The sequence below is a fragment of the Coregonus lavaretus genome (assembly GCF_964263955.1).
Source record: "Coregonus lavaretus genome assembly, contig: HAP1_SCAFFOLD_934, whole genome shotgun sequence".
NCBI lineage: Eukaryota > Metazoa > Chordata > Actinopteri > Salmoniformes > Salmonidae > Coregonus > Coregonus lavaretus.
In genome coordinates, this window is record NW_028166773.1 from 1 (window position 1) to 12,386 (window position 12,386).

Below are 12,386 nucleotides of genomic sequence, written 5' to 3' on the forward strand. Positions count from 1 at the left end.
CCTTTTGAGTTTTGAGTCTTTACCCGATAAAGTCATGGTAGGATATATCAGTTATCCTGTTAGAGCTTTTGTGGCGAATCCACTGCACTGTTTCAGGTGCAACGTTTATGGTCATGTTGCAGCAGTTTGTAGGAGGGAGATCCAAGATGTGGGAAGTGTGCAGGAGGGCATGGGATAGAGGATTGTGTAGTTTCGGTGGATAAAGTTGTGTGTGTCAACTGATGGGATGCCCATGTTGCTGGGGATCGGAAGTGTCCGGTGCGAGAGAGGCAGGTTGAGGTGGCTAGAGTCAGAGTAGTGCAGAAGGTGTCGTATGCTGAGGCAGTGAAGGAAGTAGAGGAGGATGGGTCAAGGGTGAGAGATCCTGAGAGGATCCCTGTGAGTAGTAGATCTGTGCCAGCACAGAGGGATAGGCCAACGAGTGATATATGCTTTAGGAAAGTTAGCTTCTTAGAGTTCATAGGAATGGTTATCAACTGTACCGTAGAAATGGAATGTAAATCACCGAAAATAGATGTTGTGGTGGCAGCTGCAGAGAAGTATTTGGGCATACAAGATTTGACTTCAGAAGAGTTCCAGGGTGTGTTGAGTGGTGGTGTCCCGTCCTCCCAGGCCGTTGGCATGGTGCAGGAGCAGATAGGGTCAAAGTAGTGGAATGGGGTAGTGGGTATTTAATGAGTGTAGGGTTAGTTGGAAGGTTTTTAATTAAATGTTCCTTTCCCCTTTTCCCATTTTGTATAACAAAGTATAATGGATTTATATTATAGTCCAGTTGGGAGCGGTAATGCAACATATTGGATGCCAACCGCCGTTAAACTCCAAAGAAGAAGAAACGTTACATTATGGCAATGTACAGTGTCTCTGCCTCTCTCATTCCATCACTTTTGCAGTAGTTGGTTGAGTAGAAAATTGTACATTGATCTCGTCATTATATCTGGTTGGCAAGCATGGGAATGGTTTGTGTCTGGAGGGTACGGTCGATGAAACGGTGGAGCATGTGTTGTTATATTGTTGTAAGTATGTTGAAGAGAGGGAAAGATTGAAGTGTAGGGTCATTGAGGTTGGACGGGGTTGGGGGGGTTTGGAAGGGATTTTGGGGATGGGGGAGGGTCTATTAGAAGTTAGTAGGGCTCTTCTTTATTTTCTCAGAAGTACTGAGTTAGGTAGGAGGATTTAGAAATGTTGGAAACCGTGATTGACCACACACTCCAGCACAGTAGGTGGCGGCATGCACCTTTAACGTTGGTTTGTGGACCGCCATTATATCATAGAAGAAGAAGTTGTTGCTGTGAGAGATTTGTGGTTCGTGAGGAGGGCTACTATTCTTTTTTCTTTTGGTTCTTGCGTTTTTTCTGAATGTATTTTCTCATGGTGGAGGGTTTGTTTATTGGTTTCCACTGTTTATCGTTTTGAGTTGAGGGGGGAGTAGGGGTAGTTTGTTAGGGCGGCGTGATGGCCTCAACCGAGTGGAGAAGAAACGCTGTCGCTTCGGGTCCGTTCCGGAGAAAGGTGTGGAGGAAGTTTTGCTCATGGTCGGCGAACAGGTTGGAGCGGAACATCTGGACTCTGCATCCAGAATGAACAAGGCGGTGGTTGTGTTAATGAAAAAGGTTTGTCTTGTTGTGAGGGGTGTGTTGGTGCAGATGTCGCCTCTTTCGATAAGAGTTGTGGTGGCTAATCTGCCTCCGTTTATTGCTTCCGAACAGACCCCAAGTAGTTGGTTAGTTTTGGTAAATTTGCAAGTGGTTTCCGTGTGCTCTCGGCTGGGTGCCAAGCGGAATCCGTTAAACATGTCTGTTTTCATAGACAAGTGTTTGTTTCTTAACAAACTTCAAGGTTACACAGGGGAGGGGTGGAACACAGGGTTTGCTAGCACAGATAGTTTTGGGTGTTTCTAGTGTGGGGATCATCAGTTATAGGCTACAAGCAGCAATATGATTGATAGGTAGGACAGGTATTGAACCCAAATAATCCCTACTCAGATGCGCTAACCTCAACCCTAGTAAACATGCATTATAAAAACCTTCTATAGAAAATGATCTCATATTGGGAGTAAATAGCCTCTGAATAGAAAAGAAAAAACACTGCATCTTCCAGCCCACCAATAAATGACATAATGCAACCTTGGCGGTTAGCATATTTACCTCAACATGCCCCTCGCTTGCCTGAGAAGGCAGAGTGCTCGATGCTGGTTGATGAATTTTACAATTAATGTACTAGGAAAATACGTTTTTGTCGACCAGAGGTGACTGAATTAATGTTTAGGCTTATTGATAATCATTATAGTAATGAAGTATAATTTCAAAACATGAGCATAAAAACAGGTAATAATAAACATGAATCATCATTATATTACTTCACAGTAATGTGTTTTCAGTCCTTCCTCTTGCGTTAGCAGTGTGGAAAGGGACAGTAAAAAGCTCAGGCAGGAGTTTTCCTGTGAAACGAACCCACAACCCTGGCGTTGCAAGCGCCATGCTCTACCAACTGAGCTACACGGTAGTAGTGCATGGCCAAGTGGTGGTGCGCAGGCCGTGGAGAAAGCGGTGGTGGGGAGGGTTGCAGCTGGGCTACATGAGCTGAGGTAGGTTTCTGTAGTAACAGAGACTCCGGTGGGCGAAGGCTTGGTGGGCTCATCCCAGGAAATATTGCCTGTCATTGGGGAAGAGGCTCTGATCAGGGGGGAAGTGCAGGGGGGCAGAGACTGGGGAGGAGGAGGACGGTACCGTGCCAATGGAGGAGGAGGAAGAGGGGGGAGGTGAGTCTGCGGGAGCGGAGGACAAGGCGTCTTGTTTTCAGACGGCTCATTGGATCCAGAGCTGACAGCCAGTCAGGCTGAGGGCCCAGTATATACGCTGAGAGAACTTTCTAGGTTCCTGATGGAGACTAAAAGGGAAAAAATAAGGTTCTGCTGGAGTCTTATTTGATTGATCCTGGAAGGTTTGTAAGGTCAGTACAACACGTGATGAAGAATGAGGGGTTTAGTGTCCTCTCACCCAGGAAGCGGTATAGGCTGAGAAAATGGGTCATGGGTTCTTAAGGGCATGTCTTCAGAATCTGCTTAAATTGATGGTTTTTTCTGGCATGGCGGCTTTATGGGCTTCTCTACTGGTTTCTGATTGTGGTGATTTCCCTCCCACCTCTTATGGAGATTTCACGGTTAGACTTCCTTAACATGAACGGCGGCAAAGACTGGGGGAATATGTAAACCAAAAACATTTAAATGCCATGGCAGAAATCTTAGTGCAGGGGTGGCAAAAGAGGTGTGTAAGGGTAGGTTGTTAGTGTTTAGAGCCCAAATAATGACCTTGTCTTTGCTTTCATAAATGTGTCTGCACCTGGTCCTCTGTAGCTCAGCTGGTAGAGCACGGCGCTTGTAACGCCAGGGTAGTGGGTTCGATCCCCGGGACCACCCATACACAACAAAAAAATATATATATGCACGCATGACTGTAAGTCGCTTTGGATAAAATTGTCTGCAAAATGGCACATTATATTACATTATAGTACAGGGCTCAGTTCTCTGTTTCACCAGAGGGGTTGGAAAAACAGAGTGGGTAAACCAAGAAAATCCCTTGTTTTACGTTTGTCTGATGGGCGGGTAACTTCTGTTGTGGGGGTGATGAGGGAGCCTGATGGGTGGGTAACTTCTGTTGTGGGGAGATGAGGGAGCCTGATGGGCGGGTAACTTCTGTTGTGGCGGAGATGAGGGAGCCTGATGGGTGGGTAACTTCTGTTGTGAGGAGATGAGGGAGCCTGATGGGTGGGTAACTTCTGTTGTGGGGAGATGAGGGAGCCTGATGGGTGGGTAACTTCTGTTGTGGGGAGATGAGGGAGCCTGATGGGTGGGTAACTTCTGTTGTTGGGAGATGAGGGAGCCTGATGGGTGGGTAACTTCTGTTGTGGGGAGATGAGGGAGCCTGATGGGTGGGTAACTTCTGTTGTGGGGAGATGAGGGAGCCTGATGGGTGGGTAACTTCTGTTGTGGGGAGATGAGGGAGCCTGATGGGTGGGTAACTTCTGTTGTGGGGAGATGAGGCTGTGGAGTTGTACTCTGATTTATAGAGGGCAGAACTCTGTGGTCCTCTGTAGAGCATGGCCCTTGTAATGCCAGGGTAGTGGGTTCGATCCCCGGGACCACCCATATGTAAAAATGTATGCACATGACTGTAAGTCGCTTTGGATAAAAGCGTCTGCTAAATGGCATATTATTATTATTATTATTATTATCCTGGGTTTTCTCAGGTTCTGCTCACAGACCTTTCCAAACTCTCTCTGTCACAGATAAATCAAATAGACATTTCCCTGGCCTTTCACAAACTCTCAGCTGCTGTCTCTCAGACGGTCTGCCTGTGGATTTTTATAAAAAGTTCTGGGGAATTATTTTACAGGACATGTGTTGCGTGAGTGCGTCGGGGTGGGGGAGCTGTCGCTAAGCTGTAGACGGGAGGCTTTGACTCTCCTGCCCAAAATAGGGATTTGAGCGACATAAAGAACTGGAGGCCTGTGGCATTGCTCTGTTTGGACTATAAGGTCTTTGCCAAGGTCCTCGTTAACAGACTGAAGTCCCACCTGGACTCTATTGTACAGAAGGACCAAACGTACTGTGTACCAGGACGCTCAAACACAGACAATCTGTTCATAATCAGGAGAAAGCCTTTGATAGGGTGGACCATGAATATCTGTTCAATGTGTTGTTTTGGTTGTGGGGAGAATTTTGTGGCCTGTGTTCAAATGTTAAATAAATAAATATAAATAATATGCCATTTAGCAGACGCTTTTATCCAAAGCGACTTACAGTCATGCGTGCATACATTTTTGTGTATGGGTGGTCCCGGGGATCGAACCCACTACCCTGGCGTTACAAGCGCCGTGCTCTATCAGCTGAGCTACAGAGGACCACATAGTTCTGCCCTCTATAAATCAGAGTACAACTCCACAGCCTCATCTCCTCACAACAGAAGGACCTGCAGCGCAAATTAGTGATTTTAAATTAGTGCACGCAAATTAGTGCACCTCCGCAGCTTCCAGGCGTTCTGCTTGTGGACCATTGCAAGTTAGTAAACATTTTATGGTCAGGGTGGCAGCGTTCTGACTCCCTCAGTGTCAATGTTAGACACATCAGGAGCTTAGCAGGAGTGAAGGGGCATCAGTGGCAGGGGGTTGTGGGGGCTGAGAGCATGGCAGGGTATAGGTGGAGGGGCTCTATAAGCTCCCAGTGCTGGAAAGGTCAGGGGTCGTCCAGTGGAGGGTATTACATGGAGCCCTGGACACCAATAGCTGGTTGGCTCGGGTTGACCTGGGAGTTGGGGAGGGGTGTCCGTTTTCTGCAATGACAGACTGTTCATCATGTTTTTTCTGTGTTGCCAGGGTAATGCCATTACTGTTGACGCCTTAGGGTTGAGTTTGAGTTGTACAAAATGATCAACAGTGTGGAGATGTTTCAGGAGGTATGGGGGCTCAGGGGGGCTGTCTGTACGGCTGGAGAGGAGGGGTTGGATGGACGGTTGGAATGTGGTGCTGGTTGGTGTATTGTACTGTGGTGTTGGGTACTGGATAATGTGATTGTGTGGAGGTTGTGGTGTCACGCAATGTGCTTTTAGGGGTGGGGGTGTTAGTGTAATGAGGATGGCTCATTAAATTAAGACAAGTCAGTCTCTCTCTCTCTCTTAACAGACCTCTGCACAGGCAGCAGTGGTGGACAGTGATAAGATCTTTACTGAGCTGATCCGCTCCATTGAGAGAAGGCGCTCTGAGGTGAAGGAGCTGATCAGAGCCCAAGAGAAGGCTCAAGTGAGTCAAGCTGAAGGACTCCTGGAGCAACTGGAGCAGGAGATAGCTGAGCTGAGGAAGAGAAGCACTGAGCTGGAGCAGCTCTCACACACAGAGGATCACATCCATTTCCTCCAGGTAACTAAACTGTCCTGTTACATGTGATATGAAATTAAAACTCAATGTGAAACTCTCAATCATTTGGTTCTGCTCCCTCTCTCTCCCTCTCTCTCTCTCTCTCCAGAGTTATCAGTCTCTCTCCGGTACCAGTGTATCTTCAGACTTACCCAGCATCGTTGTCCGTCCTCTTCAGTACTTTGGAGATGTGAGTAAGACTGTGTCTGAACTGAGAGAGAAACTAGAAGACGTCCTTAAAGGAGAATGGACCAAGATCTCCACTACAGGTGTGTTGAAAATAATAAGAACATCAACTTTAGACCATTGAAAGTTCCCTACTAGTCATATACATGTGGAATATGGTGTGATGATAACATTCCCTCTCTCTGTGAATGTGTTTGTGTGTCTGTAGTGAATATAGTGGATGTTGTACTGCCTCCAGAGCCCAAGACCAGAGAACAGTTCTTACAATGTGAGTCTCTTTATTCTGAAGTAACTAACAGTCTCTTCTTACTGACACTCCTAACAATCCCACTAGAAATATATAGCAATAGTAGATCTAATCAAAGACTGGGTATCTATCTGACTCCTCATATTTCTCTGATTTGATCTCTGCTGTGCTCTAATCAAAGACAGGGTAGATACAGTATCTGACTTCACTTATTGTTCTAACTCCCCTCATTGGTCTCTGCTCTGCTCTTCTCCCAGATTCCTGTCAGCTCACACTGGACCCAAACACAGCAGGCAAACACCTCTCTCTGTCTAAAGGGAACAGAAAGGTGACACCTACAGGCCAAGTCCAACGATATCCTGTTCATCCAGACAGATTCACAAACGACTTGATGGTTCTGTGTAGAGAGGGTCTGTCTGGACGCTGTTACTGGGAGGTGGAGTGGAGTGGGGTGTGTGTTACAGCAGTCTCATATAAAGACATCAGCAGAACAGGGACAGATGGTGGATTTGGATACAATAACAAGTCCTGGAGTTTACAGTGTTATAGTGGTGGTTATTGTTTCAGACACAATAATGTTGTGACTAAAGTATCAGGCCCTCAGTCCTCCAGAGTAGGAGTGTACCTGGATCACAAGGCAGGTACTCTGTCCTTCTACAGTGTCTCTGACACAATGACCCTCCTCCACAGAGTCCAGACCACATTCACTCAGCCCCTCTATCCTGGGTTTCTTTTAAATTGTATTTTCACTGGTGCTGCTGAGCTGGTTAAACTGTAGTAGGGTCCACATAGATACTAGTCATGCTGGTGTAGTCTATAGCTGAGCTGGTTAAACTGTAGTAGGGTCCACATAGATACTAGTAATGCTGGTGTAGTCTATAGCTGAGCTGGTTAAACTGTAGTAGGGTCCACATAGATACTAGTCATGCTGGTGTAGTCTATAGCTGAGCTGGTTAAACTGTAGTAGGGTCCACATAGATACTAGTCATGCTGGTGTAGTCTATAGCTGAGCTGGTTAAACTGTAGTAGGGTCCACATAGATACTAGTCATGCTGGTGTAGTCTATAGCTGAGCTGGTTAAACTGTAGTAGGGTCCACATAGATACTAGTCATGCTGGTGTAGTCTATAGCTGAGCTGGTTAAACTGTAGTAGGGTCCACATAGATACTAGTCATGCTGGTTTAGTCTATAGCTGAGCTGGTTAAACTGTAGTAGGGTCCACATAGATACTAGTCATGCTGGTGTAGTCTATAGCTGAGCTGGTTAAACTGTAGTAGGGTCCACATAGATACTAGTCATGCTGGTGTAGTCTATAGCTGAGCTGGTTAAACTGTAGTAGGGTCCACATAGATACTAGTCATGCTGGTGTAGTCTATAGCTGAGCTGGTTAAACTGTAGTAGGGTCCACATAGATACTAGTCATGCTGGTGTAGTCTATAGCTGAGCTGGTTAAACTGTAGTAGGGTCCACATAGATACTAGTCATGCTGGTGTAGTCTATAGCTGAGCTGGTTAAACTGTAGTAGGGTCCACATAGATACTAGTCATGCTGGTGTAGTCTATAGCTGAGCTGGTTAAACTGTAGTAGGGTCCACATAGATACTAGTCATGCTGGTGGTGATGGTCCCCAGATATAATACTCTGTTTTTCTGTACTATTATTTTTGTCTGACTGATTTAATCTTCAGAATTTAATTAAAACTTAATAACGTATTTTTTATAAAATGCAATGTTTTAATTGGGAACATTTACATTAATCATGATGTATGCTGTTAATGTATGTTGGTTGTCATTCAGAACCATTGAAATGTTTTCTCAATTGGTTCTCTGTCTCAATGTCATTTTCCTCAGTATCATGGAACAGGTAGTGTTACTTACTTGCTAATTGAACTATATGGGCCGGTTTCCTGGACACAGATGAAGCCTAGTCCTAGACTAAAAAGCATGTTTAATGGAGATGTCCGGGAAACCGGCCCTAAGTTTGGCATCTTTTATTCTCCCATACTGCTCAGTCAAGCAACATTAAACCTGTCCAGCAGGTGGTGCTATTAACCAAACAATAAAAACCCAGCAGATATCTTGACTTGTCACTCAGTATATCAGTAATGTTCAGAATTGTACTTTAATATCATTGGAGATTGATGGTCTTTTTAATCCACTACCCAGAGTCAGGAACAGATGAAGTTAGGTCTGCTACTGTTCAGTTATTAAATATGATTCATGGTGATGGGAAATAAAAAATCCATCTAGTAGTAGTTTTCCTTTGCTATTTATTCCAAGGTGTGTCTTTAACTTGTAAATGGATTGTGTTGAAGCTGGCATGTGGTGTGGATGATAGAATAGAGTGAATAGAGGAGAGAAGAGAGGAGGAGAGGAGAACATCATATAGAAGACAGATAAGATAGAGAGACAATTCATACCCAGGGGAGTTACTGACTCTGGCCCAAATGACACCCTGTTCCCTACGTATTGCACTATGCTACTTCTGATCAGATCTAAAGTAGTGCACTACATAGGGAATAGGGTGGAGATTTGCTCACTGTCATTAGAATGAAGATTTCCATCCAGGAGTTACTGTCTCTGTCCCAAATGACACCCTGTTCCCTACGTAGTGCACTAGGCTACTTCTGACCAGATCTAAAGTAGTCTTCTAGATTTTACATGTTTTCTCCCTGTCGTTAGAAAATGACAATATGGTAATGACTTTAGTGGTTTCCTCCCCCTTTGTTTTTATTGGTTGTGTGTTATGTGTGTTGTTGTGTTAGGTTTTCCCCCTGTGTTCCTAATGGAAAATCCATTAACAATGAATCACAAACAAATTATATTCCAGTTGTGTTTAGACAACTTCATGGCTGACATCCCCCAGTTCTGTTAAGACCCATTGAACTGGGTCACATTCTAAATGGTCACTTGTATTGATAGTCCATACTGGGCCTAACTGGGGTTAACCATACTGGAGGGTTTCTTTCTGCACACATATTCCCTCATCTCCAGAACTTTACCTGATGTCCCGTCTCTCTCTCTCTCTCTCTCTCTCTGTCTCTGTCTCTGTCTCTGTCTCTGTCTCTGTCTCTGTCTCTGTCTCTGTGTCTCTCTGTCTCTGTCTCTGTCTCTGTCTCTGTCTCTGTCTCTCTCTCTCTCTCTCTCTCTCTCTCTCTCTGTCTCTGTCTCTGTCTCTGTCTCTCTCTCTCTCTCTCTCTCTGCCTCTCTCTCTCTCTCTCTCTCTCTCTCTCTCTCTCTCTATCTCTCTCTCTGTCTCTCTCTCTCTCTCTCTCTCTCTCTCTCATCAAACCGTATAGAAAGCAGCCAACCTCAATATGGTTCCATTCCTGTAGTTATCAGGACACATGGGGTGTGGAACTATTATCTCCTTTCTAAGTGTGAACTTGTCCACTTCCCTTCATGGATTTAAAAGGAAATGACTGGTATATGTAAACTCCCTCTACCCCATGCCAACACCAATCCAATGCTGTACAATTAATTCCATAGCTTAACATGGGAAATGCTCACTGCCTCCCATAAGAGTCATTGAAGCGTTGGATGAGATAGGACCCTGCCTTCACCAGGGGATATTTGTTGGACCCGTCACAACAGGTGAGGAGGGCCTCATCCTCCAGCTGCCCAAAGCCAGGGACTGCCTTGTGCTCCAGTCTCCAGCAGGGGGCAGCAAAACCCTATAGACCTGAAAGGGAAAGTGAGGAGTAAAAACCTAAGGTGAATTTACATTGATGTTTCCATAGAGACCTGAGTCGTATTCACTAGGCACCAAACTGAAGATAATTAGCTGAAACAGGGAGGGACTAACTGAACGAGAAAAGTTTTTGATGTTTGTACTTTTAGGACTTTTCTATTGGTTCCATTACAACAGGCAAACTCAATCAAACACTGCTTATTAAGTATTCAACATGATTTTAAATAGTAATTGAATGCAGGTCTGTTTCCACGTGCAATAAGCCTGTAACATCTTGTATGATCTTATGAGTCAACAGTGTATCAAATGGAAGGGCAAGTCTCACCACTGAGAGGAAAACATCACTGGTCCACCTCTGCATCAGGTCAGCTATGTTGATCAGTACTGTCCCAGGGATGCTGGGAGCAGAGATGAACTCCCCTGACCTGGTACCCACCTATGGAGTTGTCATTTTAATATCAGTTTAACCCCATCACTGCTATAACACACACAAGCCATGTTAATAGAATGAAATGGATCCAGGTTCCATTTATTCTACAATAGATTTACTGCCTGTGGAACACTTCTCAAAAGTGGTCTTAAATCAAGGTGACTGCAGGTCTCAATCCCAAACGAATGGGGGAAGAATTAATGAAATGGCCACCCGGACTATTTACATTGACACCCCCCCCCCCCCCACCCCCTTTTTGATTTTACACTGCTGCTACTTGCTGTTTATCTATGTATAGTCACTTTACAAATGACCTCAACTAACCTGTACCCCCACACATTGACTGGCAGAGCTACTCCACCTCAAGAATGACCCCCTGTATATAGCCTCATTATTGGTATGTCATTTTATTGTGTTACTTTTTGATTTGATTTGTTTTTTAAATTTAGTTTATTTAGTAAATATTTTCTTAACTCTATTTCTTGAACAGCATTGTTGGTTAAGGGTTTGTAAGTAAGCATTTCACGGTAAGGTCTGCTACACCTGTAGTATTCGGTGCATGTGACAAATGTAATTACATTTTATTTTATTTTATTTGAAAGTGGCACCATCTAAGGTATGGAGAAACAAGATTCACACAACAGAGCTGACCACAACTGGACTGGACTGGCTGGGATATTTTCTTTACACATTGTCCTTTCAAGGATGGTTCCAGAACTTGGCTTGACTCAGCTCTGTAGCGTTAGCCAGCCCAGTTTGGCCCTGCTTGACTCAGCTCTGTAGTGTTAGCCAGCCCAGTTTGGCCCTGCTTGACTCAGCTCTGTAGTGTTAGCCAGCCCAGTGTGGCCCTGCTTGACTCAGCTCTGTAGCGTTAGCCAGCGCAGTTTGGCCCTGCTTGGCTTGACTCAGCTCTGTAGTGTTAGCCAGCCCAGTTTGGCCCTGCTTGACTCAGCTCTGTAGCGTTAGCCAGCCCAGTTTGGCCCTGCTTGGCTTGACTCAGCTCTGTAGTGTTAGCCAGCCCAGTTTGGCCCTGCTTGACTCAGCTCTGTAGTGTTAGCCAGCCCAGTTTGGCCCTGCTTGACTCAGCTCTTTAGTGTTCGCCAGCCCAGTTTGATCCTGCTTGACTCAGCTCTGTAGTGTTAGCCAGCCCAGTTTGGCCCTGCTTGACTCAGCTCTGTAGTGTTAGCCAGCCCAGTTTGGCCCTGCTTGACTCAGCTCTGTAGTGTTAGCCAGCCCAGTTTGGCCCTGCTTGACTCAGCTCTGTAGTGTTAGCCAGCCCAGTTTGGCCCTGCTTGACTCAGCTCTGTAGTGTTAGCCAGCCCAGTTTGGCCCTGCTTGGCTTGACTCAGCTCTGTAGTGTTAGCCAGCCCAGTTTGGCCCTGCTTGACTCAGCTCTGTAGTGTTAGCCAGCCCAGTTTGGCCCTGCTTGACTCAGCTCTGTAGTGTTAGCCAGCCCAGTTTGGCCCTGCTTGATTCAGCTCTGTAGTGTTAGCCAGCCCAGTTTGGCCCTGCTTGACTCAGCTCTGTAGTGTTAGCCAGCCCAGTTTGGCCCTGCTTGGCTTGACTCAGCTCTGTAGCGTTAGCCAGCCCAGTTTGGCCCTGCTTGACTCAGCTCTGTAGTGTTAGCCAGCCCAGTTTGGCCCTGCTTGGCTTGACTCAGCTCTGTAGCGTTAGCCAGCCCAGTTTGGCCCTGCTTGACTCAGCTCTGTAGTGTTAGCCAGCCCAGTTTGGCCCAAACCAGATGGGATGGTGTATCGCTGCAGAATGCTGTGGTAGCCATGCTCGTTAATGTGTGCCTTGAATTCTAAAGAAATTCCTGACAGTGTCATAAGTAAAGTACCCCCACACCATCACACCATCTACTCCATGCTTCACGGTGGGAACCACACATGTGGATATCATCCGTTCACCTACTCTGTGTCTCACA

The 12,386-nt window shown here is 45.7% G+C and overlaps 1 protein-coding gene across 1 annotated transcript; it reads left to right on the forward strand.

The window, feature by feature from the left end:
* Positions 1–1,262: 1,262 nt before the first annotated feature.
* On the forward strand, positions 1,263–8,421 carry LOC311114324 (tripartite motif-containing protein 16-like). The gene is made up of 5 exons (XM_084189587.1): positions 1,263–1,610; positions 5,677–5,910; positions 6,017–6,176; positions 6,302–6,361; positions 6,598–8,421. Exons 1-5 carry the CDS (start codon positions 1,530–1,532, stop codon positions 7,116–7,118), a joined length of 1,056 nt encoding a protein of 351 aa, XP_084045713.1. The 5' UTR covers positions 1,263–1,529; the 3' UTR covers positions 7,119–8,421.
* The last annotated feature ends 3,965 nt before the right edge of the window (positions 8,422–12,386 follow it).